This window comes from Notamacropus eugenii, chromosome 2 (assembly GCF_028372415.1).
Source record: "Notamacropus eugenii isolate mMacEug1 chromosome 2, mMacEug1.pri_v2, whole genome shotgun sequence".
Classification (NCBI taxonomy): domain Eukaryota; kingdom Metazoa; phylum Chordata; class Mammalia; order Diprotodontia; family Macropodidae; genus Notamacropus; species Notamacropus eugenii.
Genome location: NC_092873.1, coordinates 244,493,714 through 244,518,830, shown reverse-complemented (window position 1 = coordinate 244,518,830; position 25,117 = coordinate 244,493,714). Strand labels below are relative to the sequence as shown.

Genomic DNA, 25,117 nt, shown 5'->3' with positions numbered 1-25,117 from the left:
ATAAGTCCAGGTTTTTTTAAAATAGAAAAGAGACAAGTCCTGATTGAAAGGCCTAATAGTGAATTTAAAGAGAAGTTAGTCTACATGTATAAATGTACACGTTTTTGTCTGAGTTGGGAAGAAAGAGAACATTGTGTGCAGACTTTCATTAAAGTAGTAGCTTCACAAACCCTTTACTTAGGTAGAATCTTTCACTTTAAACAAACACTTTGTAGGGATCCTACTAAGACAACATGTAGTGCACAGAGTCCTGGACTTGGAGTAGGGAAAACCTGATTCACATCCTGCCTTGGACACTAAGCTATGTGACCCTGGACAAGTCACTTACCTACTCTGCATCTTCGTTTCCTTATCTGTAAATTGGAGATAATAACAGCACCTCATGTGCAATACTTCGCAAGCCTTAGAGTGCTCTATAAATGCTAACTTCTTTTAGGGACACCAAATCTCAGAGTATTGCCACATAAGGGAGGGAAAGGAAATAAGTGCATCATCGCTATCATTATCATCATCAACATTGTAGCGTCTACTCTGTGCCAGGCACTGTGCTAAGCTCTTTATAATGATTATTTCATTCGATCCTCAGAAACCCTTAGGAGGTAGGAGTTATTATTATCCCATTTTACTGGAAAGCTGAGGCAAAAAAGTCAAATGACTTGCCCAGAGTCACATATCTGGTAATTGTCTGAGGCTGGATTTGAACTCAGGTCTTCCTGACTCCAAGCCCAGCACTCTATCCACTGTACTACCTAGGTTTTTTAAGCACCTACTATGTACTAGGTACTGTGCTAAGCATTATTACAAACTTTTATCCCATTTGATCTTCACAACAATCCTGTGAAGGAGGTGCTTTATGTAAATAAGACTTTTGAACTAATAATAGTTTATCAAATTAGGTTGGATTTGACTGGAAGGTAAACAGTAAAACCACATTTTTGTTATAAATGTCATTTCATAATGATTAACCCATTTTCTTTCTAGGAATTTTTATCAGAAAGTGAAAATGGACAACACAAGCTAAACATGGTTACATCCAAAGGAGAACTTCTGAGTACTCTTATCGCAAAAGACAAGGCTAAATCTGTCCACGACAAAGTTGTCACTGCAAAAGATGACTGGAAAGGCTTTTACTCCAACCTCTGTCAAAAGGAGTCTGCCCTAGAGGTATGGGACCAATGTGATGGAAACTTTCTTGATTTTTTTGTTTGGTAAAACCAAATGCCTAATGATCTAAATTGTTCTGTCCATAATTTTCAGTCATTATCCGTCACTGAAAACTACCCAATAACTCATACAAATCCCAGGACTGAAAGTATAAGCCTTATCAAGAAAGTGAGTTATAGCTGCATGAATAGCTTATGTTAGAGATTTATCCCACCTCAATAGAAACAATAAGATTAGAATTTAAACTACACTGTATACTCCTCCATTTGAAACACACTTCTTATGAAATATTGATCTTTGATTCAGGAATCTTGAAATGCCCAGGATAAAACAAGAAAACACTGAGGGTCAGATTTAGATTTTCATTAATAGATATGAAAATTTGTCTACCAGTAGTTCTGAGGAAAGTAGACATGAATGTGTTTGTGTGTGTGTGTGTATACATACAGAGACAGAGAGGGACGTGTGTGTGTGTGTGTGTGTGTGTGTGAGAGAGAGACAGAGACAGAGACAGAGACAGACACAGACAGAGAGAGATTTAAATTCTTGAGGCAACATGTTGCCCAGTGTTTTAGTAGAATGGATCACATATAAGTAAGATAACTTTTTCCTCCAAATTCTTCCGTTGTGTACGTTTTATGAGAAACTTTGAAGGGGGAAAGTAGGTTGTGGTTTTAGTTCATGCCTATTGGATTCATGTAATTGGATCAATATCAAAATTGATAAATGATGCTAAAAATTTTTATAGATTAAAAAGAATAGAAAAGAATAGGAAAAAAAGAGAAAAGGCCATTGCTTTAATTGTGTAACTTTTCTTATAGAAACTGTCCTTCCACCAAAGCTGTACTGCATTTACTAGACTGTGGTATTTAAGTGTCAGTACAAAGCCTGGAACAAAGGTCACATTTACTTCTGGCCTAAAAATGTTATGCCCTAGTACTCATTTTCTGGGGTAAGTCCAGGAATTACCTATTCTGCCCTATCTCACTTCTGTTCCTCTGAGAAACTGCATTGTGTTTTGGGGATAGAACACTACTCCCAAGTTAGGACCTAAGTCTAAGCTCATACTCACCCACTTACTAGATATATCAACATGAGCAAGACACTTAGAGTTCTCTGAATTTCAATTTCCTTAGCTGAAAAATGAGAGTAGTAATACTTGGACTATTTGTCTCACAGGGTAGTTGTAAGGAAAACAGTTTGTGAAATATACTGTAATTATGAGCTATTGTTTTAATAGTAATAGTCATACTACCATATATCCATTCTTTAAGGACCAGCCTAGCTAAGATTGATTATAGAAACTCATGACCCGGACATTGGCCACCTAATGATGACTTTTTTTGGGGGGGGAGGGAGGGGTCACATCAACTCATGAATATCATTTAATATTTTGTACAGAGGTTACAATCTGTGTCAGTGGAGGATGTGCTTACTCATTGATAACAGTGATGGTTTAAAGCAATTGTTATAATTATTACTTCAGTCAGAGCTGGGAAAGGCAGCTGACTAGTGTCAGTGAGAGAGTTTGTTTGTCATTTGTTTAAGGGAGCTGGTTTGTGGGAACCCTAACAGAGGGAAGACTTGGGGATGGTGTTGCCTTCTGCATTGTGATTGTGTATATTTTTCTTTGTTAGTATGATAGATTTGACTTTCTGATGTTGAGACTTGGCTTTCTGGTGTCTGAATAAATGTTTTGGTTTTGTCTTTCATGTAGGAGAGTCTCTTGTATTTCTCGATTCAGAATTGTTCCAGCATATTCATGGCTACTGTAGGTGCTATGGATATTGTGTTGGCACTAGAGTAGTCTTAGTCTTAAGAACTCAGTTTTACTTCTGAGGTACAATGCTACTATTCACTGCTCTCCCCTCTAGCTGAGCCACACCCCTGCCTGCAATGGTGGTCTGCCCTTTCCTGTTACTATCTAGGTTGGTGTATTACCGGAAGATAGATGCTTAATGACTGACTGAGCTGTCTGATTTCTTCCACTCCTAAAGAAGTAATAACAATAATATCTTGTCTATGGGTAGAACCTTTACCTTTGAAAGACACTTTTGTACCTTTAATCTCATTTGTTACTCCATATTCTTGTGAGATAAAAATTAAGTATTATAAAATACTTATTAAAATTGAGTATCAATTTGTTCTAGAAATCAATTCCCAATGAAGATTATTGAGCAACTACTATATGTAAAATATTGCAATATGTAAAATATCATGGGGGTAAAGAGGGATTTAAGAAACGCTAAGCACTAACTATATATAACAGAGGCTAGCTCTCCTTGATTTTATAGTTTCCTTAGAAAGCTAATGCTAACAGAGAAAGAAAACTAATAACACGAGATAGTATTTGATAAGGGAGGCAGTGTTCTATAACAGAAAGACCACAGGCCTAGGGAGGCAGCAATGTGGTTTCTAATCCCAGATCCAACAGAAGCCTCCTATGTGACTCTGGGAAAATTAATTCAGTTTTCTGACCCTCATTTTTTTTCAGGATACTGGGGGAGTTGGACTGTATGATCCCACTGACTTTCTGTAATTTTATGAGTAAAGTAGTAAGAAAAAGCTTACTATTATTGTGTAGTTCAAGAACCCAGAATTATAAGCTTACATGGTCAGAGACAGGGTCATCAAGAAGATAGGATTAGTAGTAGGCCTGGAAAGTTATTCTGGAGATGGTAAGAGGGAAGAATATAATATATAAAATAATATAATATAAGAATATAATATCTGGAGGGAATCCTTATGGGTAAACAAACTCAGGGTATCTTCAGGGACCATATGTTGGGCATAACGTTCCTGGTGTATGATAGTAGGATGGCTAGGTGGGAAGATGGCTTGGGGCTGGATTTTGAAAATCCTTGAAAAATAGCTGAAGGAATTTTGACTTTGTCCATGAAGCTTCAGGTAAACATCGAATGTTCTGAAGGACTGTCTTTTTAATGATCTACTCTCTTTTGTAGAACCTAAAGATCCAAATGAAGGACTTTGAAGTGAGTGCAGAGCCAGTCCAGAACTGGCTGAACAAAACTGAGAAGATGGTACGGGAAAGCAGCAGTCGACTACATGATCTGCCCGCAAAGAGGAGAGAACAGCAGAAGCTTCAGGTGACAAGACCCTCTGATCCATTCTGTCTCTAGGGTACCACAAGGTATACGTAGTGCATGTTGGATCCAGTGGAGAGCTATTGCTTCAGTTTAGCCATTCTTAGGATTAATTTATTCTTTTCAGTTCTGAAAAAAAAAAAGTTTTATGTCTTCTGACTTGACCCTGAGAATTTCTTAAATTTATTTTCTTCCTTTCCTACTGTACTCAAGGTAAACTTGGGAAAAAACATCATACGGCCTCTAGGACTCACCTGTTGCTTGCTAGTGTTGATTTCTGCTGTTTCAGCCAAAGCTCTGTCTGTGGCATGCTTTCCCCCCCAACCCCTTAATAGTAAACTTGCTTGTGCTTTACAGTCTGTCCTTGAGGAAATAAACTGCCATGAGCCTCAGCTCACCAGGCTCAAAGAGAAAGCTCAGCAGCTGTGGGGAGAACAAGCTGCCGGCAAAAACTTTACGCACAGAGTGTCTCAGCTGTCTTCTCAGTACCTAGCACTGAGCAGTTTAACAAAGGTAATGGATGCGGGGTGTGCACCTTCTCGCGGGGTATGTCAGTTACTGAAATGAGAAGTCTAATGAGCTAAAGAGACGTATATGTGTATATCAGGGTCAGAACGTGGTCTCCTGTCCTGCTGCTGTGTTGTACCATGTGTCTCTCTACTGTGTGTCCCAACGCTGCCCAGGGAGTGGAGAAAAGGGCTCATTAAGTGTGATTTTCCCGCCTTGTGTGCCAGCTGTTTCAGCTACAATGCCTTCCCATGGCTCATCTCCAAGGACAAGGGAGATTTCATGAAGTAATTATAGCTAGCATGTATGTAATACCTACTCTGTGTCAGGCGCTGTGCTATGCGCTTTATAATTATAATCTCATGTGATCCTCACAACAATCCTGGGAGGAGTTATTATCCCAATTTTACCAATGAGGAAATAGAGGCAGAGGTTAAGTGACTTAACCAAAACCAGAGAGCTAGTAAGTGTTTGAGGCCAGATTTGAATTCAGGTCTTTCTGATTCTAAGTCAAGCAAGCTATTTACTGTGCCACCTCTGCTACTTGGTTGTAAAAAGTATTCTAGCTGAATATCTGTGAAAGAAATTCTGTGAAAGAAAACTTTGGTTTTAAAAGCACAACTCATGAATATACGGGGAAAATTTCATTTCCTCTTCCACTGCCCCAGTGTGTCTAAAAAATGGATCACTTTAGGAAGACATACTTTAAAGCATTTTAGTTTTAAGCAGATAAAATTAGATTAGACTTTTTAAAAATGGTTTTTATCTTAAATGCCTTACAATAATTGAATCTATGTAGTAGCTAGTAATAACTCACGTTTAAATAATACTTTAAAATTACAATGATATTGGTAGCACATTGATTTAGTTACCGTAAGGCATTTAGGTCACTTCAAAAACTTCTCAATTTCCTAATCCAAAATCTAATCCAATTTTGCCTGCGTAAACTAAAATGCTTTTTTTAAGCTATATATTTTTTTTAAGCATTGCGCTATGACATTGAGGTTTAGGGGGGTTGCTAAGTGGTCAAGAACAACAGTAATAATAATTCATGTACTGCTTTACAGTTATACTGACATGACCCATTTGATAACTGTAGTTCAGCATCAGAACAAAGGCCCAACTAATTAATCAGTACTGAATTTAATACTTTGACCGCTTTGGTTGAGAATCTCAAGTCTGAATTGACTTTGTAAGACAGTCCTAGCTCATAAATTGTAAGCCCAATATAATTTAAACCATTGTAACCTGGAACCGTAGTATAATACAAGAGAATGAACCTTCTCTCCTACCTAAGCTTCACCGACATTGTCATTGAACAACTTTAGCAGTTCAGTGTGGTCACATTTAGGTCAGACATTCATATTTAATGTGACCTCATCTGTTTCTCGGTCTTCTCTGTAGGAAGCAGATGAGAGTCCTCAGGGTAATAACTGTAGAATTCGTCTGGAAGGAGGTTGTTTTCCAACCTTCTCAAATTATAATGAAACAAGAACATTGCAAAAGAAGATCCTCCTTTTTTTTTTTTAATAATGTGTCTATAAATCATGATGCCAAGTAAAACTGAAACAGTTCACTTCAGCATAAAGATATTTAGAAAATGCATATTAAACGCTATATTATGTTAAGCAAAGAAATTATTAATTACTTTTATAACATGAAGTGAAAAGCAGCAAGGCAGAGAGGACAGTCTTGATGAAGAGTCTTGACTGAAAAATGTAATACTCAATTCCTACCTTTGATACATGGTCTCAATTTCACCTTATAGAAGTCCTTTAACCTTTAATGTTCCAGATGATTCCCTAAGGCTCTAAGTTGGAGAATTGTAGTAGATCTGCATTGATTAGAGGAGGTTTTATCTTTAGAAGTTCCCCGCACCAAGTAAATGAAAGACCTAAATCTCTCCCCTGGTCAATAAAGTATAATTTCATATATATGCTTAATTTACTTAATATGTGAATATAACTACATTGCATATAAGTGAATTGCTAGAGGACTTTGACTTGCATGAATATGATAATATGCAAATGAAGATACATCTGTTAGGCTTTGAGGAAAAGACCAAAATGAAATAGAAATGCAAAAATAGATAGTAACAGAGTAGCACCTATTAATTATGAACAAATTTTACATTGTCCAAGACTAGTGACTAAAATGGGGGGTGGGTGTTAAAAATAGGCAGGGGTTTTGTTGTTATCATTCTCAAGATTGTACTAGAATAATTTATTTGCATATTTTCCAAATTGTTCTTCATATTTAACTTCATGTATAACATTGCCATACGATAACCAAAACATCTCAAAGGCCATAAATTTCTGCCTGTAAATATTATCACCTTTCTGTTGTATAGCCCACAAAACCATTTCTTTTCAATATTTTCGGACAGTTTGTTATTTTGTGCACTTTGAATATTTAAATTAAATTCAGTGGAAGCTGAAAGTCTTTCGTGAATTTCAGGAGAAAGTTTCACGATTGGACAGGATCGTAGCTGAACACAACCAGTTCTCCCTTGGAATTAAAGAACTACAAGATTGGATGGCAGATGCAGTTCATATGCTGGAATCCTACTGTCAACCAACTTCTGACAAAAGTGTCCTGGATAGCAGAATGTTAAAGCTGGAGGTAGGCATTCTTTCTCTGTTGCTTTCAGAGTCTGAGGAATCTATTTCCCTAGAAATATTTGTCTCTTTTTCTGAGATAGCTTACATGTGATCTTATTTGAAATCAAGGGTTAGATTCAATTGAAATTAAACTAAAATTCCAGTTCTATTATTTATCACCACGTAGTAGGTGACTGTGGCAAGTTATTTAACCTTTCGGGGCTTTGGTCTTCTGATCTGTAAAAGGAATATATTGAAGGGGAAAGAGCAGTGGCTTCTGAATTAGAAGACCTGTGTTTAAATCCTGTTTACACTTCACAATTATTATGTCATTGAATCCCCACAATTTACTGTTTGTATGACTTTAGGCAAACCATTTGACCTTCTTGGACCTTAGTTTCCTCAAGCATAAAATAAGGGGATTGAGTTGGTCCATGATCCTATGACTACATAAGGAGGGTCCATGAATCTGTGACTATATTATCTCTAAAGTTACTTCTAGGTCTAAGTCATGTTATCCAATGACTTTAAACAACGAGATCTGAAGTAGGGAATCTGCAGAGATCCCCGGGTCTATGGCCCAGGATAGGAATTTACAAACATTTACATATATTTGACCCAAAGCATTTTTTCATCCACTGCCAACATTTGCAGTGACAGCCAGATGCTCAAGGTCTAGCATTCACAAACAGAAACATGCCTTTGAAACAGATGTTTTGACAAAGCATTTTATAGGGTAAACATTTATCATGTTTGCCACTAATGTGTGTGTATGTATGTGTTGCATTAATTGTTTCTTTCACAAGCTTTATTGGCATATTTTTTCTTCTGACTTGTAGATTTCTTCCCTGTCTTGGTATAAATTCTAAATTACGAGTGGTATTGTGCAAAAAGTATTGGGAATTTGAAATTTAAGATGAATGTTAATTTTTTGATGTAACTAAAAAATATTCAATGAAATAAATAAAATATGGTATAAAGAAGAATCAAGTTCCTTTTCTATTCAAATTTCATTTGTAGCAAGAATATAATGTTTCGAGTATCAACAGTTAATATTCATGAATGGTCTAAAATTTGTATAATTATTAGTGCTCTATACCCCCCATTTTGGGTCATGTTTGACCCTATGTGACCCCATAGCAATGATAATAGAGTGGTTTGCCATTTCCTTCTCTAGTTCATTTAATAGATGAGGAAACTGAGGCAAACAGGGTTAAGTGACTTGCCTAAGGTCACACATCTAGTAAGTATCTGAGGCCGAATTTGAACTGAGGAATATGCCTTCCTGACTCCAGGCCTGGCACTCTATTCATTCTGACACCTACTAAGTGTGTGTGTGTGTGTGTGTGTGTGTGTGTGTGTGTGTATATGTATGTATGTATGTATGTGTATGTATGTGTGTGCGCATGTGTGTATGTCTATTGTGTGTATGTGTGTATGTGTGTGTGTGTGTGTGTGTGTATATATGTGTATTCTACCTTTGAACCAGTTCTGAGAAGAGTAAGGTTCAGGCATTGCCCTGTACTCCCCCCCACTATAAAAGCTTTTCCTTGCATGCTTCTTTTCTGTGAGATAGTTTTCTCCATTCTCTTCTCCCTTACCCCTTTGCCCAGTGCATCCCTCTTTCTCACTCCTTCATTTTTTTAGAACATCCCACTATAATTACCTTAAATCTGTGTCCTTTGTCTACGTAGATTCCTTCTAATTGCTCCAATAATGATGAGGAGATACATGTATCATCTTCCTCTATAGGAATGGAAACGTCTAACGTAAATGTCTAACGTTATTAAGTTCCTTATGATTTCTCTATCATGTTTAACTTTTTGTGTCTTTCTTGGTCTTATGCTTAAATGTCAAATTTTTCTATTCAGCTGTGGGTCTTTTCATAAAGAATGCTTGAAAATTCACTATTTCATTAAATGTCTATTCTTTCTCTCAAAGGATTATATCCAGTTTTGCTGGTTGGTTATTTTTTGGCTATAATCCTAGCTTCTTTGCCTTCTAAAATAATATAATCCAAGCCCTCCACTCCTTTAGCCTGGAAGTTGCTGAATCTTTTGTGATCCTGACAGACCATTTGCTAGTTGTACCAGTCCAGAATTCTATTTGACATATTACTTTTAAACTGTATGGAGAGAGTATTAGGAGAGTCTTGACTGGGTTGCTACCTCTACTCCACTATCTTGGTTCCCATGAGTTGCTTTTCCAAATTAAATTAAACCCTGAAGACAAAATTATTCTTAGGGTAGAAATGATTTATTTCAATAGAAATTTTAATGGACCAAACTAGAAATCTTTTGAGCCTTTTATCAGTTATGTAAGTTAGTTTGTGTGTGTTACCTAATTAGAATTTCTTTGGAGGTTTTATTTTGGGGAGAAGGATGGGAATGGAGGGATGAAAGTTATCAGTTATCAATTATCATTAGTATAGGTCATGTAACATATTCCTGGGAACTAGTTGGTACAGTGGCAAGTGCAGTGGATAGACAGGTGGGCCTGGTAACAGGAAGACGAGTTCAGAGTGGGCCTCAGTCACTTATCAGCTGAGGAATTTTAGGCAAGGCACTTATATTTTATCTGGCCCAGTTTCCTGGTTGTGAGGATCAAATGAGATACGATTTTAAAGGACTTAGTATAGTGCTTGACACATAGTAGGTGTTATATAAATGGTTATTCCCTCTCCCCTACAGTATTGTTCCTTTGTTTTTTAGGCGTTACTTTCTGTGAAGCAGGAAAAAGAGATCCAAATGAAAATGATACTGACCAGAGGAGAGTCTGTTCTACAAAATACCTCCCCGGAAGGTGTTCCTGCTATTCAGCAGCAGTTACAGACTGTTAAAGACATGTGGGCTTCTCTTTTGTCTACTGCCATCCGTTGTAAAAGGTAAGAGGAGATAGGGTTAAAAAAAATCAGAATTATGTTCTAAAATCATTAGGATTATAATCTTATGACCTATATTTTATACCAGTGCATCCTTCCTCCCTACTTCTTTATCCTTCTCTTTTTCTCTCCCCTTCTTCCTTCCCTTCCTTCCTTTTTTCCTTCCTTCCTTTTTCCTTCCTTCCCTCCTTCCTTCTTTCCTTCCTTCCTTCCTTCCTTCCTTCCTTCCTTCCTTTTTTCCTTCCTTCCTTCCCTCTTTCCTTCCTTCCTTCCTTCCTTCCTTCCTTCCTTCCTTCCCTCTTTCCTTCCTTCCTTCCTTCCTTCCTTCCTTCCTTCCCTCCTTCCTTCCTTCCCTCCTTCCTTCCTTCCCTCCTTCCTTCTTTCCTTCCTTCCCTCTTTCCTTCCTTCCTTCCTTCCTTCCTTCCTTCCTTTTTTCCTTCCTTCCCTCTTTCCTTCCTTCCTTCCTTCCTTCCTTCCCTCCTTCCTTCCTTCCCTCCTTTCTTCTTTCCTTCCTTCCCTCCTTTCTTCTTTCCTTCCTTCCCTCTTTCCTTCCTTCCTTCCTTCCTTCCTTCCTTTTTCCTTCCTTCCTTCCTTCCTTCCTTCCTTCCTTCCTTCCTTCCTTCCCTCCTTCCTTCCTTCATTCCTTCCTTCCTTCCTTTTTCCCTCCTTCCTTCCTTCCCTCCTTCCTTCCTTCCCTCCTTCCCTCCTTCCTTCCTTCCTTCCTTTTTTCCTTCCTTCCTTCCTTCCCTCCTTCCTTCCTTCCCTCCTTCCCTCCTTCCTTCCTTCCTTCCTTCCTTCCTTTTTTCCTTCCTTCCTTCCTTCCCTCCTTCCTTCCTTCCCTCCTTTCTTCTTTCCTTCCTTCCCTCTTTCCTTCCTTCCTTCCTTCCTTCCTTCCTTCCTTCCTTCCTTCCTTTTTCCTTCCTTCCTTCCTTCCTTCCTTCCTTCCCTCCTTCCTTCCTTCCTTCCTTCCTTCCTTCCTTCCTTCCTTCCTTCCTTCCTTCCCTCCTTCCTTCCTTCCCTCCTTCCTTCCTTCCCTCCTTCCCTCTTTCCTTCCTTCCCTCTTTCCTTCCTTCCTTCCTTCCTTCCTTCCTTCCTTCCTTCCTTCCTTCCTTCCTTCCATCCTTCCTTCCTTCCTTCCTACTTCTATTTCTCATACTCCAATATTGCTTTGGATTTATTAATATTTTTATGTAAATAATTTAAAATTTTATTTTAGCCAATTAGAAGGAGCTCTGTCTAAATGGACAAGTTATCAAGATGATGTTCGACAATTTTCCAGTTGGATGGACAATGTAGAAGCTAGTATAAATGAATGTGAGAGGCAGTGGGCAGAACTTCGAGATAAAACAACTGCCCTTGGAAAATCAAAGGTTTGTGCCTAATTTTATTTAATACTTAAAAGCATTATGAAAAGTCATTATAATTCCTGTTAGAAATATCAAAATTTTGGGGAAGTTGACATCTGGGGATGTCATTAGAGTTTTGAAAACTTGATTTTAGGTTGTTGTGTTTTTATTAATAAGAATTACATTCTTTTACAATCCATGTGTGAAAACCACCAAGTGAAGACTTAGAAAATAAAAATGCTTTTTTTCTCTAATCATTTAATTTTGATGATTCTCCATAAGAACTCATGTTGTTTTCTTTTCATACTCCTGTAGGGGCAGAATTTCTCTTTCACATAATAGCTAAATAGGTTACCAAGAAATATTCATTTTATATTTACTTTTAAAATTTTGATTTTATTCTTTCTTGAATTTCTCTATTACTTCTTTATGATTTTTTAAAGAAAAACTTCTACCCTCTTTTCTTTTGTAGTATTATCCTTCTTCATAATAGTTATCCTTTATTAATATTGTAAAATTATTTTCACATCAATTTTTTCCACTGTGATATTCAGATTTAATATTCTCAGGGAATTAATTTTTTCTGATGATGAAACAATGCCATTAGAAATGATACTATATTTTTGAGGATTATAGTGATCTTTTAGATTTGATTTAAAGTTCTGAATCACTATGAAAAATCTGGTATATTTAGCAGTGGAGCTAAAAAGAAGACTATACTGCTAAAAGATTATTCTTTTCTTTTAAAGGCACCATTTGGTTTTCTTGCATACACACATGTATACATGTGTATGTGTGTAGATATGCATGCACACACATATACATGCATATTTTAAAGTAAATCATTTGCCCTGTATCATATCTGATGGTATATCAGAGCCAGCATCTACAGACCCAAAATAGCCAATTTAAAAAAATTTTTAGCGTTAGCATTTATACCTTGGAAATCAGCAAATACTATAAAAAACAAGTCTTGAGTCATTGTTATATTGTCTAGACTTTTAAAAGGTGATGAAGAAAATGCAAATTAAATTTTAAAGTGTGCTATGCATACTCCGCCCCACCAAAGATCCAGTTGTTAAGTGTTTACCAGAATATCATTGCTCATATCCCTTATATCCATTGTTTCTTACTGCCATGAAATATACTTAAGTGCTTGAGAAGCCCAGAATTGTTTCTGAAGGAATCTGTCACTACTTCTGGCTTACGTGTAGTAACCACCACAAATTTCAAATCCAATACTTTGCCCACATTTCTTACTGTTCTTCCAAATACTGAATTTTTTTCCCATGGTTTTATAGGGACTATCCATCGTGAAAATGTCAAATGAGTTATCTTTTGTATTTTGCTAGGTATTTTGATATTTCTTACTCTGTTTAACAGATATTTGTTAACTGACTCATTAAATATGTTTTTGAAATAGACACTTTAATTGAAATTTTAATGTGAGTCAGTGCATGGGATTCCTCCTTACATATTGGTTTGTGGTTTGTTTGTTTGTTTGTTTTGCATGTGTTTTCCAGTTATTGAATGAAGAAGTACTGAGTCACAGCAGCTTGTTAGAGACAATTGAGGTAAAGGGTGCTGGAATGACTGAGCACTATGTGACACAGTTAGAACTTCAGGATCTCCAAGAACGCTACAAATCAATCAAAAACAGGACCAAGGTACTGTCCATAGGGATCCGCAGCAATCATGTAGAAAGAAGAATAAGTTAGAATACCGCCTTTACAAATAGGTCTTTTATTTTTTTGTTTTACTAGAGTTTGAAAATTTATGAGAAGCCAATTTTATGTACACAGTGAATACATTAAATGTTTTCATTACAAATAGATAAATAATCTGAATACTCTATCAATTACATTAAGGAAAAATACCTAAATTTTAGGATTATGATTTGGAGCTTGGTAGGTCCATGGAGGTCATTTAGTTCAACACAAAATATGTTTTTTAGATGAGGAAACTGAGGCCTAGAATGATTAAATGGCTTATCTAAAGACACACATTAGTAAGTGATAGAGCTAAGAATCAAACCTAGGTCCTCAGACTCCAAGTCCAACACTCTTTTCACTGAACCACACTGTGATAATACTTTAATACAGTAAATAAAAATGGCTGTAAACACCTAGTCAGGTGAATTCATGACATGGAGGAAAGTCTTAACTTCATGATAAAGCTTTATCAAAGTTGTAATTATTGTAGAATTATTTATTCTAGTGCTTCCCCCAAAGTCTTGCTCTATTGAATACCTCCTCATGGTCATTTATTGACCCTACATTCTGTAAGACAAAGCCACCAGAGAGCAAGCCCTGTCAGTCCCTCCCCAGCAATGGAGTGGCTTTGAATAAGGTCTTAGTGATGGATTGGTCAACTGTCTGGGGGGGTCACCACACAAGTTCAGAAAGGTTCATTGCCAAGTTGACTGGAAGGTGATGAACTTTTAGGACAAGGAAATTTGGAAAGGCCATTTTTTTAAGTTCATCAAGGAATTGTGAATTGTGTCAGTGAAGGGAATAGCCTTTCTGAAGAATTCTACCCTGCATTTTATTGTAAATTGAGCTTTCTACAATAAAATAAATAATAAAGTAATAATAAAGTAAATATTAGAAGCCTTGGACATTTATCGTTCTCTAAAGATGACTTTCAAACAACACAAGCATTTTACTAGTGAAAGTCCTGTTTTGGCTAGGGTAAATTACTTAAGTGGGTTTGTGCATTTTGATCAAGGTGGCAATAAGCTTCAGTGTTACTCTGAAAAAAAAGTAAATTGACCACTGAGTCTGAAATGTCAGTTAAACTTGAACAAAAAAATCCACTTAAAAAATAACTCCAGCTACTAACAGCAGGATTGACTCAGTTCTTTCTGGCCCATATTATTTATTAACATCATCATCCCTATCATTCATTGACATATCCCTTTAAAGTTTGCAAAATGCTTCATATCCTAGGTTGATCCTCACAACAATCCTGAGAAATAGATGTATTATTATTCCCATTTTACAATCAAGGAAACTAAGGATAACAGGGGTTAAATGACTTGACCAGGGTCATACAACTCTAAGTGTGTGAGACCAGATTATGAACTCAGATCTTCATGACTCCAAGTCTAGTAGTGTGTATATTATTTAGATGCCTTTGACCATTGAAGAAGGAAGAGCAAAAGATAATTTTGATATAGGATATCTATATCTTGAATAATTAAGAATTGACTCTGGGCTGTTGTGAGCAACAGATCTTTCAGTGGCCCATAGAAACTAATGTTTAAGATTTCTTACTTCTTTGAATCCTTTCAAGTCATAATTTTTTCTGTATTAAGAAACATACCTTTGGTCTGAAATATTAATAGAGTTTTCATTTAGAGTATCATTATGAGATCAGATAATTCAGATAAATCTGAATTTGAATTACAATTTAACTCATTAGAAAAAAATTAATTTATGAAATAAATTCAGCCCACTAAATGACCTTCAAAATTGGACATGACCAAAAATAAAGAGCCAATGTTGTCCATGATTAAATGTAGACTAATCCCATCTTGCCTTATTACCTTGCCAGCAGACTTTTTGTTTAAGGTAACTAGGCACTGAAAGAAGCATCTATATGATTTGTGGACTTTCTGATATGATTGTATAATATGATAGAAAGAGGATCCTTGCTCTGTAGCTTACCATGTGATATGAGCTTGCTCTACTGGTAGAGAAAATATACACATCCTTAGTGTCCAAAAATTCTTTGCGCAGTTTTAATTTTAAAAGGTAGAATGTAGCCCAAAAGTCTCAGTGCAGTTTGCTTTAAGACTTCTAGGCCACCTCATATTTATAACACATAAAATGTAACTTTAGGGAGAAAGGCACTAGGAGCAGCTGGGGTGTCATGGATAGGATGATACTTGAATTAAGTCTTCAATGAAATCAGAAATTCTAAGAGGTAGAGGTCAGAAAACAGTTGATCTCCAAACTGGGCAACGAGCAGTAAGCAGGAGAGGAGATTAGGGGTGCAGTGTGAAGAAGAGTCAGCTCCACATGTGTTAAAATGGATGGTCAGTTAATAGGACAATGCATTTTTAGTCAGGAATTAAGGCTGCATTTTGAAACATGTACCATAAAGCTGATGTTTATTATTACTAATAGGAAGCTGTAGCCAAGTGTGAGAGGCTCGTTCGTCTTCACCAAGAGTATCAAAGAGATCTCAAGGCTTTTGAAGTTTGGTTGCAACAAGAACAAGAAAAATTAGATCACTTTTCTCTTCTTGAAGGTGATGCTAAGACTCATGAGACAACACTACATGACCTACAGGTAAAGTCGATTTAATTTTAAGACAATTGACATTTCAAAGATGTTTTGTGATTATTAGAAGTAGTGGGCATGTGATATATCTACTTTTTAACGCTAAACATAATAATTGCAATACAAATCTGTATTTCACAATATTAAAATAATTGTATTTATGTAGTGCAGCAAAGCTTACAAAGCACAATATATATGTATATATGTATAATTTCATGTAAACCTCATAAAATCCCCATGAAGGAGTATTATCCAAATTTTATATATGAGGAAACTGAGGCAAAAAAGATTAAGCATCTCATTCATGGTCACAAAATAGAGTGTCAGACTTAAGATATAGACTCAGGTTTCCCTGATTTCGAGTCTCCGCACACTGTCCACTATTTAATGTTGCCTAAGAAAGCATTATAAATTACTAGAAAGAGCATAAGGTTAGAATCTATTCTTAGGCTCATCGTTAATATGTTTTAGAAACTTAAGCATGTGACTCACCTTCTCTATATCTCAGTTTCTTCATCTGTCAAACAAGAGTTGCTCATAATTTTTGTTTGACTTGTGATTTTTCTGCAAAGGAAGCTCCTGATGAGGAACCTACATACCAATTGATATCTTCTCAGAAACTTACAGTCTTTACCACGTACCTAGAAGCGTTGCATATTGTATAAGTAACCTGCCCAGGACCACGAAGTCAGTGTATGTCAGGGGCAGGCTTTGAACTCAGATCATTGTATGTTCAAGATTAGCCCTCTCCACCAGTCCATATGCTGAACTTATATAGCATGAACAATTCCATGTAAATAAATACAAATAAATACCAAATTGTTGTGAAATAAAAGTTAAAATTTTCAGTCTTATTAAATGGTGTAATGATCTAAGATAAAAAAAGTTTTAAAGTATTAATGCTATGCCTACCTAAGACTTAGGAATTCCTTTCTAACAGAACTGACTTTTCCTTTTCTTAATAACCCATTTTAGTCTTAATTCTAGACATTTTTGGCAAGGAAAAGGAGAGAGTTCCAGGCTTCTGTTCTTAGAAATTCATCCAATAATTAACTTTTGGTTTCCAGGTGTTTCTTGTTTCCAGGCCAAATTACTTGAAAAGATTCGGTAGGAACCTAAGTATCAGATTTGAATATGTTCATAATATAGTTCACATCACCAAAGAATTTAGGTTTAAATTTCAATTGATTTTATTTATCCAACAATTAATGACAATGGTCTTTTATCCTGTGGTTGTGATGGTAAAAGAAGATAAGTTAAGTATGCTACAGATATAGAATATATGTGTATGAACACCATGGAGTACCTGGTGCAGGGGAGCATCTTGTTCCATGGAGTTCAAACCAAGTGAGCTACAGCTGGAAAATGGAAAAGAGTAAGCTGGGATGTCCATATCCTGCCTTCTGTAAAGGAAAGCTTTGAAAGGTATTCCATTCACTAGCCCTCCAATCAGAGGGGAGAGGAGGCTGAGGGACTTGGGAAAGTATTGAGTATCCAAGGCTGAGTTAGACAGCATTATGATGAGACAGATGCAAAATGGAGACAACAATGAATATATAATGAATGCTGAAGTTCACAACCTGGTCTTTCCAGGTTATACTGAGTTATTTTAGAATGAGAACAATGTGCAACATGTTTAAAACAACACAAATTTATTTATTTCTGTTACTTCAAAATGTCCATAGATAACCCATTGATGTGAGTATTCTCTTAACTACTAAAAATGGCAGCCTATCCATAACTCCCCTCTCTATGTGACTCTTGTCCGTGGTCTCGCATCACTGTACCACAAAGAGTCCAGTCAACATTCTCTTGACAGTGAGCCTACCAATGGAAAATATGGACTGGCCAGCTCGTCTTCTGATAATTTTTTTTTTTAACATCCTTTACATGCTTCTTCTGTGTAACTCCATATTATTAGATGCTACAGCCTATTACTCTTAGAGGAATTCTTAACACCAGTTCTCCAAAGATTGTCATGGTCAGTGACCCCTAGCCTTTTAACATCTCCAAAAGACCATTGATATTTAAAAGATAGACCTTTGTTTCATGGAGAATATTGGGGTCATTAAATAACTCTGCAATTTACTGAGGCCCATCTGACCCCTTCTCTTCTTTCTGTCCACTTCTGGGCTCAACTGATTTTACATTTATATCTAAATAACGGTGTAGGTAAGAGGACACTCAACTCTATGTTGGAAAACCCAAGATTCAAATCCAGCCTCAGATACTAATTGTATAACTTTGGGCAAGTCATTTTGCAATCAATCATTTTTTAAGTAAGTACCTACTATGTTTCAGGCACTGTGATAGATTCCCAGGATACAGTAATAAGAATGAAATAATCCCTATTCAAAAATAAGCTTACATTCCAATGTGAGAAATAAGTACATATATGTAACAGCAAACACCCTAGCACACTCAGGATGACCTGCTAGCACCTGGATCTGCTTTTCTTAAAGAAAACGACTTTTAAGGGGTCAACAGTCTTTTTTTAATTACATTCACTAGTTCAGGGACAAAGTCAACACCCTGAACATCAGGGAGAGAGCCTTTACATCTAAGCAGTGCGGGGTGGGGAGGAGGTCTGAACATATGGCTACTCAGTCTCAACCAGGGAATCACAAGGTTCTTCTCATAAGTGAGCCCCCAAAGCAGAATACCAACTCAGAGTATATATATATATATGTATATATATATATACTTCTCAGAACCAGAAGGCATTTACAACCCTTGTGACTCAATGCCTAATTAAAAATTAGCAAAAGGTGTGAAAGCCTTCCTACAAGCCACCCTTCCTACAAGCCACCCTTCCTACAAGCTACCCTTCCTACAAGCCAGCCTCCCCTAGGCAAACTTCCCTTAATGGGCTCCAAGTGAGGCTTATTAATGGGCAGGGAAGATCTTAAATCCCATTAACACTGCAATATATAACATAAATATATATTCACAGAATACAAATATATGCAAAGTAATTAAATTCAAGGTAATTTGTGAAGGATGGTACTTCATTGCTTCAGTTTCCTCCTTTGTAAAATTAGAGGTTTGGATTCAGTGACCTCTAAGATCACTCCTGGTCTAAGTCTCTGATCCTGTGATCCTACCAATGCACAAAATCTATAGACTGTCATCCAACCATATTTCATAGTTTGGATATTAAACATTCTTCATCCACTTTGTATTTTCTATGTGGATTTAAACCAAACACCTTAAAGAGATGGTAGATTTGATTTAGGAGGCTCTGCAGTGTGCCAGGACTTTATGGATCTAGCATGTTATCTACAAACTATAGGTGCTTACTATCTATATAACTCATCATTTATGCTTGGGAGGGAGAGGGGGAGGAGAAAGCTTATAATTTGGTTGGGTGGTCCTCTTTGACAGTGGTGAATGCCTTGTCCAAGCACATATCTCAAGGTTTTATGATTGTTATCGTTCAGTCATTTCAATCATGTCAAACTCTTCATGATTCCATTTGGAATTTGTCCTGGAGTGGTTTGTCATTTCCTTCTCCAGATCATTTTATGGATGAAGAAACTTGAAATAGAGTTAAGTGGCTTGCCCAGGGTCACAAAGCCAATAAGTGTCTAAGGCTAGATTTGAACTCATGAAGATTCTTTACTCCAGACCTGGTACTTTATCCACTACCCTAGCTGCCATGTTTTATGCTCCTTAATATTAATGAGGAAGAGTTTGCCAAAACAGTTTATCTTTGCTGTTATGTTATTATAGAATCTTCTAACATTTTAATATATATTGCATTGGAGATATATGGATGGAGAAGAACCTTTATGTCAGCATTCTTGTCTACTGAGTCATTCCTTTAATATGGTCAGCAAATGAAAAACAGGGAAATCTTGTAGTCTATTAAAAACTTCACTTAGTTGTGTAGTGGTTAACATGAATCAAGGTGTAAAAGCTGCAGTACTTCTGATACTCTTGTTACATGTCACATGAAGAGGAAAGTTGGCATATCAGTCTATAGTTGTGGATATTATTTCATTTACCTTTTTGCTAGAATGTAAGATACAAAATCTTTTTTCATACCTTTGGTATCTTTTTCTCCTAAAGATCCCTTGAGAATACCTTAACACTCTCAAAATTGTGTAGCTTCTAGCATTAATGCTTCCTTCTGAATAGTTGGCCTAATCTAGCTGCCTTCAATATGTTTCTTTTCTCCAGGGCTTATTTCCTATTTCCTCTTGAATACATCCATTCCCCTGTTAGTGAAAAATGTTTCTTATAATAACTCTTCCAGAGTGTTTCCATCTATTGTCCTGTTTCATCTTTGAACTTGGAATGATTTTGCTTAATTATATCATATAATTTTAGAGCATATTCCCAAAAGGATACCTTATTATAACATATCTGATAAGAGGCCATCCAGTCTCTACTTGAAAACCTTCAATGAAGGCAGGATACACCACCTCCTGAAGTAGCCCACTTTTTTGGGTAGCTCTCATTGTTGAAAAGTTTTTTTTTTACTTGACATCAAACTTAAATTTGTTTTTTTTGCTTACTCATTATGTACTGTTGGCCCAAACAAAACAAGTCTAAAATATATGACAGTCGTTCAAATATTTGATCACAGCAGTAATGCCCCTTTCCTTTGGTCTTCTTTCCTCCAGGTAAAATATCCTCAGTTCTTTAAGGCAAATTTTAAACTGTATTCTCCACTCCCTATTTCCACTTTATGTTTTATGAAGCTTATGTAATCCCCCACAATCTTGCTCCATGCGATTTTATAAATAAGTTTATATTATAAATTGTTGCTGCTCTGATCTGCTATACTTTTCTTTTTAGAAGGGAGATCAAGTGTTACTTAACAAAGGTGGTTTTTAGGCTCTTTTGATCTCCATATTATGGCAATTAATTTATATTGGTTAATCTCATTGGTTAAACTTCTGTAAAGAATTGTTATATTTAATGTCTAATGTCCTTCCAATTTCCCATTTTGTCTAATGAATAATTTACTTAAATATGGTTATATTAATTATATGATATATCTTTTTCTTATTTTTATTATTGCTTTGTAGTAATTTGATCTTTGCAGTAGCAAATTGGTCATACATGTATTCATAGGTAAGTGATGCAGGAGTGAGCGTCAGTAAGGAGTCATTTGGGGCAGTCAAGAGGTCTCATCTTCATGTGTTCAAATCTGACCTGAGATACTTTTTAGCTGTGTGATCCTGGGCAAGTCACTTAACCCTGTTTGCTTCAGTTTCCTTATCTGTAAAGTGGAGAAGGAAATGGCAAACCACTCTAGTATCTTTGCCAAGAAAACCACAAATGGCCTCATAAAAGAGTCAGACACAACTGAAAACAACTGAACAACAAAGTCATTTCCTGTCTATTACAATATCACCAATTTCATTATTTTGAGATGTTATTTTGTGTTCACTGTCAAGTACCTTCTCAATTTTTTTTCCTCAAGAGATGTACTCATGATATTTCAGTATGAGTCTTCTGTGTAATCAAATAATGTATGTAAAATGCTTTACAAACTTTGAAGTCAATCATTGTCAGCAAGCTTATAGGATCATAGATCTGGAGCTTTATAGAACATATATATATATATATATATATATATATATATACGACTTTGGCCATCTTAAGCTAAGGGCTTTCCTAGGTCTCAGTTTGTCTGAGGCAACACCCGTTCAATGATTTAAAGCAAGGGGCAAGACCCTCTGGGTTTCTGTCCAGAACAGAAACAATTGCTATTTACATTTACTCTGAATCATTAAAACACAAACAATGACAAAGTGAGGCTCGGGCTGGGACCTATTATTGGCCAATCAGTGAGAGCCAGAGTGATTTGAATTTAAGGTATGGTCAAGTAGCTCCATTTGAATTCCAGTGGGCTTTAAAGCCTGGTTTTCCAGTGCTGTATTTCAAGAAATCATAAATGAAATTACATGGGACAAAAGAGTAAATTGTCTCAGTTTTTTAAATTATGGCATAAAGAAGTAGGGAAGAAAGGGGAAAAATGTACCACATAAACCCCAAGATACCCTGAGAGGTTTCAGTGATCAAAATGTTTTCCTTTGGGCAGAGCACTCACAGGGAAAGGTATGATTCCCCATATCAACAGAGGAAGAGAAGAGGGAGGAGGGAGAGAAGGAAGGCAGAAAAGACTCTAATATGAACTTTACGATCCTTACACAGAATAAGAAATTTAATGAAGACCCTTCTTCACTTATAGTTTGTGTGTAAGCCTGCTTCCTAGAATTTTTGATTTTAGAAATGGAATAGAATTTTCATTTTTGAAAAGAAAGTACTATATTCTGTATGTATTTTTTTCTTTAATATAAAGTTATGTTGCATTTTTCTCTATGTATTTTATTTACTATGAAATAATCTTATATATTTTTCTGCATTATGAATTTTCTTTCAAATAAAGTAATATCACATTGTACTTGAAAAGGAAAAAAATCTACATTTATTATTTATTTGCTTAAGAAGTTTTCTTCTGAATGAAGAGGCAGCACTAATCTCATCAGCTATCCTTTTACATTGCCATGGTGAATTGAATGAATGTCTAATGAGAAGATCAGCCTGAAGCAGTTATCATGTGTGAGACATGATTACCTGTGCTCATGTAAAAAATGAATGAGTTGTATCAGTCATTCACATTCCCTTACAGGAATTACAGATACAATGTGCAGAGGGACAGGCATTACTGAATGCAGCACTGCATACCAGAGAGGAAGTGATACCCTGGGGCATACCACAGGTTGAAGATCGTGTTTTAGAGTCCTTAAGGCAAGACTGGCAGACATATCAACAGAAGCTGTCAGAGACTCGAAGCCAAATTAATACCATAGTGAACAAACTGCGGCTGATGGAGCAAAAGTTTCAGCAAGTTGATAACTGGCTGAAGACTTTGGAAGAGAAAGTTAATGTCAGGACTGGACGCCAATCTAACCGAGCAACGAAGGAGATGCAGCTACATCAAATGAAGGTAGTAAAAAGTCATTTGAGATCAATTCCTGTCAATTGTCTCTACCTGGCAGAATGATGTTAGTCTAGCTTCAATAAAATATTTAATAATCTTTTTAAAATGCCATACATTTTGCAAAACCTATTTCTTTATATCTAAGCATTTTAAAATTATTTTTTCTTGTTCAAGTAATAAGCATTTTTATTAATCTATCCCTCTCACTATCCCATTGAGAAAATTTTCAAAGAATCAATACATAGGAGCATTAGTGATATTTGGGAATTAATGTTATTGTGTATGTGGTACGGATTATTCCTATTTCTAACATGAAATATAAAAATACAGGTAAATGCAGAGCACCTTGCCAGTGTTCCATTGTTTTGATAAAATTGTCTTAGGAGAATTTTAATTCATTTTCAGAATCATGTCTTAGAATAACAGTTTCCTAAGTCACAACTAAAATCTCAATTTTCACATGAAATCTTTTCCAAGCCCTCTTATTTCTAGTGATTTCCTTGGTCATTTCCTATTTATTCTATATATGACTTGCTTTGTTTGCATATTATCTTTTATTTTACTGTAAATTCCTTAAGGACAGTTCTCTTTTTGTATTCACGGTAGCTGGCACCTAACAGGTGCTTAATAAATGTTTATTGATTGACAAAACAAACATTTAATGTATTTCCTATTTAGAAGACATATTCATTTCATTCTCGAGTTCTTAACATTACCCCAATCTTTCTCTCCCTGTTCAAACATATTCAGAAATGGCAGGAAGAGACTGCAACGTACAAAGATGAGGTTGAGGAAGTTGGATCCCGAGCACAGGAGATACTAGAAGAGACTCAAGTTAGCAGCAGAATGGGACACCAAGCAACACAGTTAACCTCTCGATACCAGGCCCTTCTTCTTCATGTTCTCGTGAGTAACAGAACATCTCTGTGATCTTTTTTTTTTTTTTTTTTTTTTTTGGTAATTGTCATAAAATTCTAGCTGAGGATATTTGCTTTCCAACAAAAGTCACATCTTGTTTACTATTTTTTTTTAAGGAGCAAATCAAGTTTCTGGAGGAAGAGATTCAGAGTCTAGATGAATCAGATTTATCTTTCAGTGCCTACACTGACTGGTATGGGTCCATTCATAAGAACTTTAAGAATATAGCTACTGAAACCAACAAAGTGGATAAAATCATGATGCAGAAGAAAATGAAGACCTTAGAGGTAGGCTAAAAATGTTGTTGTACCAAGAAAACTTCCTTAACTGAGCTACCCCCATTTCTTGTTTTGTTTGAGGTCCTTCAGGATTTATGAATAATTCTTCCCCATTAGCACTAATTTTTCATGTCTTATTCATTTCCTGTGTCTATCTTACCTTTCCTCTCATTGTATTACAAACCTATATGAAATGAAAGAACCACAACTTTATTTTCTTATATTTCCCCAATAGGCTCTGTGGATTGTAGGTGCTCACTGCATTCTATTTTCATTTTGTCATTTGGAGCATTTCATTTGTATCCCTATTTTGTACCCTTAGAAAAAAAATTCCAGATTTTTTCTACTGTATTTTCATATTGTATCCTCATGGTCCATGATGCTAATCCGCGGAATAGTTAGCAAACTGGTCTGTCACTTTTCTAGCTCTTGCAATGGAACATCCAATCTGGGCCTGATTATATAACACTTGTTCAATCTTCCGTTTCCATGAAATTCTTGACTAGGGACTGGGTAAACATTCAAAGTTTTATTGGCAAGAACTTTGTACTTTGAATGTATAGCATAATGTCAGTCAGTCAGTTAGTTAGCATTTATCAAGTGCTTATGATGTACCCAGGCACTGTGCTAAACTCTGGGGATACACAAACAGAAAGAAAGAAGATCCTTGCCCTCATGCAAATAAAGGAAGCAAACATATAAAAAAAGGTGGGAGATCAAAGGTAAAAGGGGGCACACAAGATTGAGGAAGTCCAGAGGGTTAAGGAAGTTTTGGGAGAAGTCATACAATCCGAGGAAGAGGCTTCAAAGGTGGAGCTCTCCATTGTGTGAATTTCAGGATGGATTGAGGTTTTCTGCCTAGGTTCTTAGCATGATGTTTTGGGGATATTGTTAGAGGTAGGAGAAATATTGAGTTTCTGGCTGGTTTTTAAAAAAGTTTTTAGTTTATTTATTATACTGAGCTTTTAAAAGAAAAACATGATGCAGTCATACCTCTTTGGGCTTCAGTTTCCTCATCTATAATATGATAGAGTTGGACTAGAGGACCACTAAAATTCCTCCAGCTCTAAGGCTG

At 36.2% G+C, this 25,117-nt stretch overlaps 1 protein-coding gene across 6 annotated transcripts in view; it reads left to right on the top strand.

Annotated features, from left to right (window-relative positions):
* The window catches only part of SYNE1 (spectrin repeat containing nuclear envelope protein 1), a 537,113-nt gene that overhangs the window by 282,971 nt on the left and 229,025 nt on the right, over nucleotides 1-25,117 (top strand). For 5 of the 6 annotated variants that reach the window (XM_072643728.1, XM_072643725.1, XM_072643723.1 and 2 more), the window contains 11 exons: nucleotides 982-1,164; nucleotides 4,128-4,271; nucleotides 4,626-4,781; nucleotides 7,233-7,397; nucleotides 10,087-10,259; nucleotides 11,473-11,626; nucleotides 13,126-13,269; nucleotides 15,733-15,897; nucleotides 22,535-22,852; nucleotides 23,597-23,752; nucleotides 23,881-24,051. In XM_072643728.1, the coding sequence (XP_072499829.1) occupies nucleotides 982-1,164; nucleotides 4,128-4,271; nucleotides 4,626-4,781; nucleotides 7,233-7,397; nucleotides 10,087-10,259; nucleotides 11,473-11,626; nucleotides 13,126-13,269; nucleotides 15,733-15,897; nucleotides 22,535-22,852; nucleotides 23,597-23,752; nucleotides 23,881-24,051 (1,929 nt within the window). The remainder of the gene's footprint in view (nucleotides 1-981; nucleotides 1,165-4,127; nucleotides 4,272-4,625; nucleotides 4,782-7,232; nucleotides 7,398-10,086; nucleotides 10,260-11,472; nucleotides 11,627-13,125; nucleotides 13,270-15,732; nucleotides 15,898-22,534; nucleotides 22,853-23,596; nucleotides 23,753-23,880; nucleotides 24,052-25,117) is intronic. The other variant, XM_072643724.1, reaches the window with a different exon arrangement.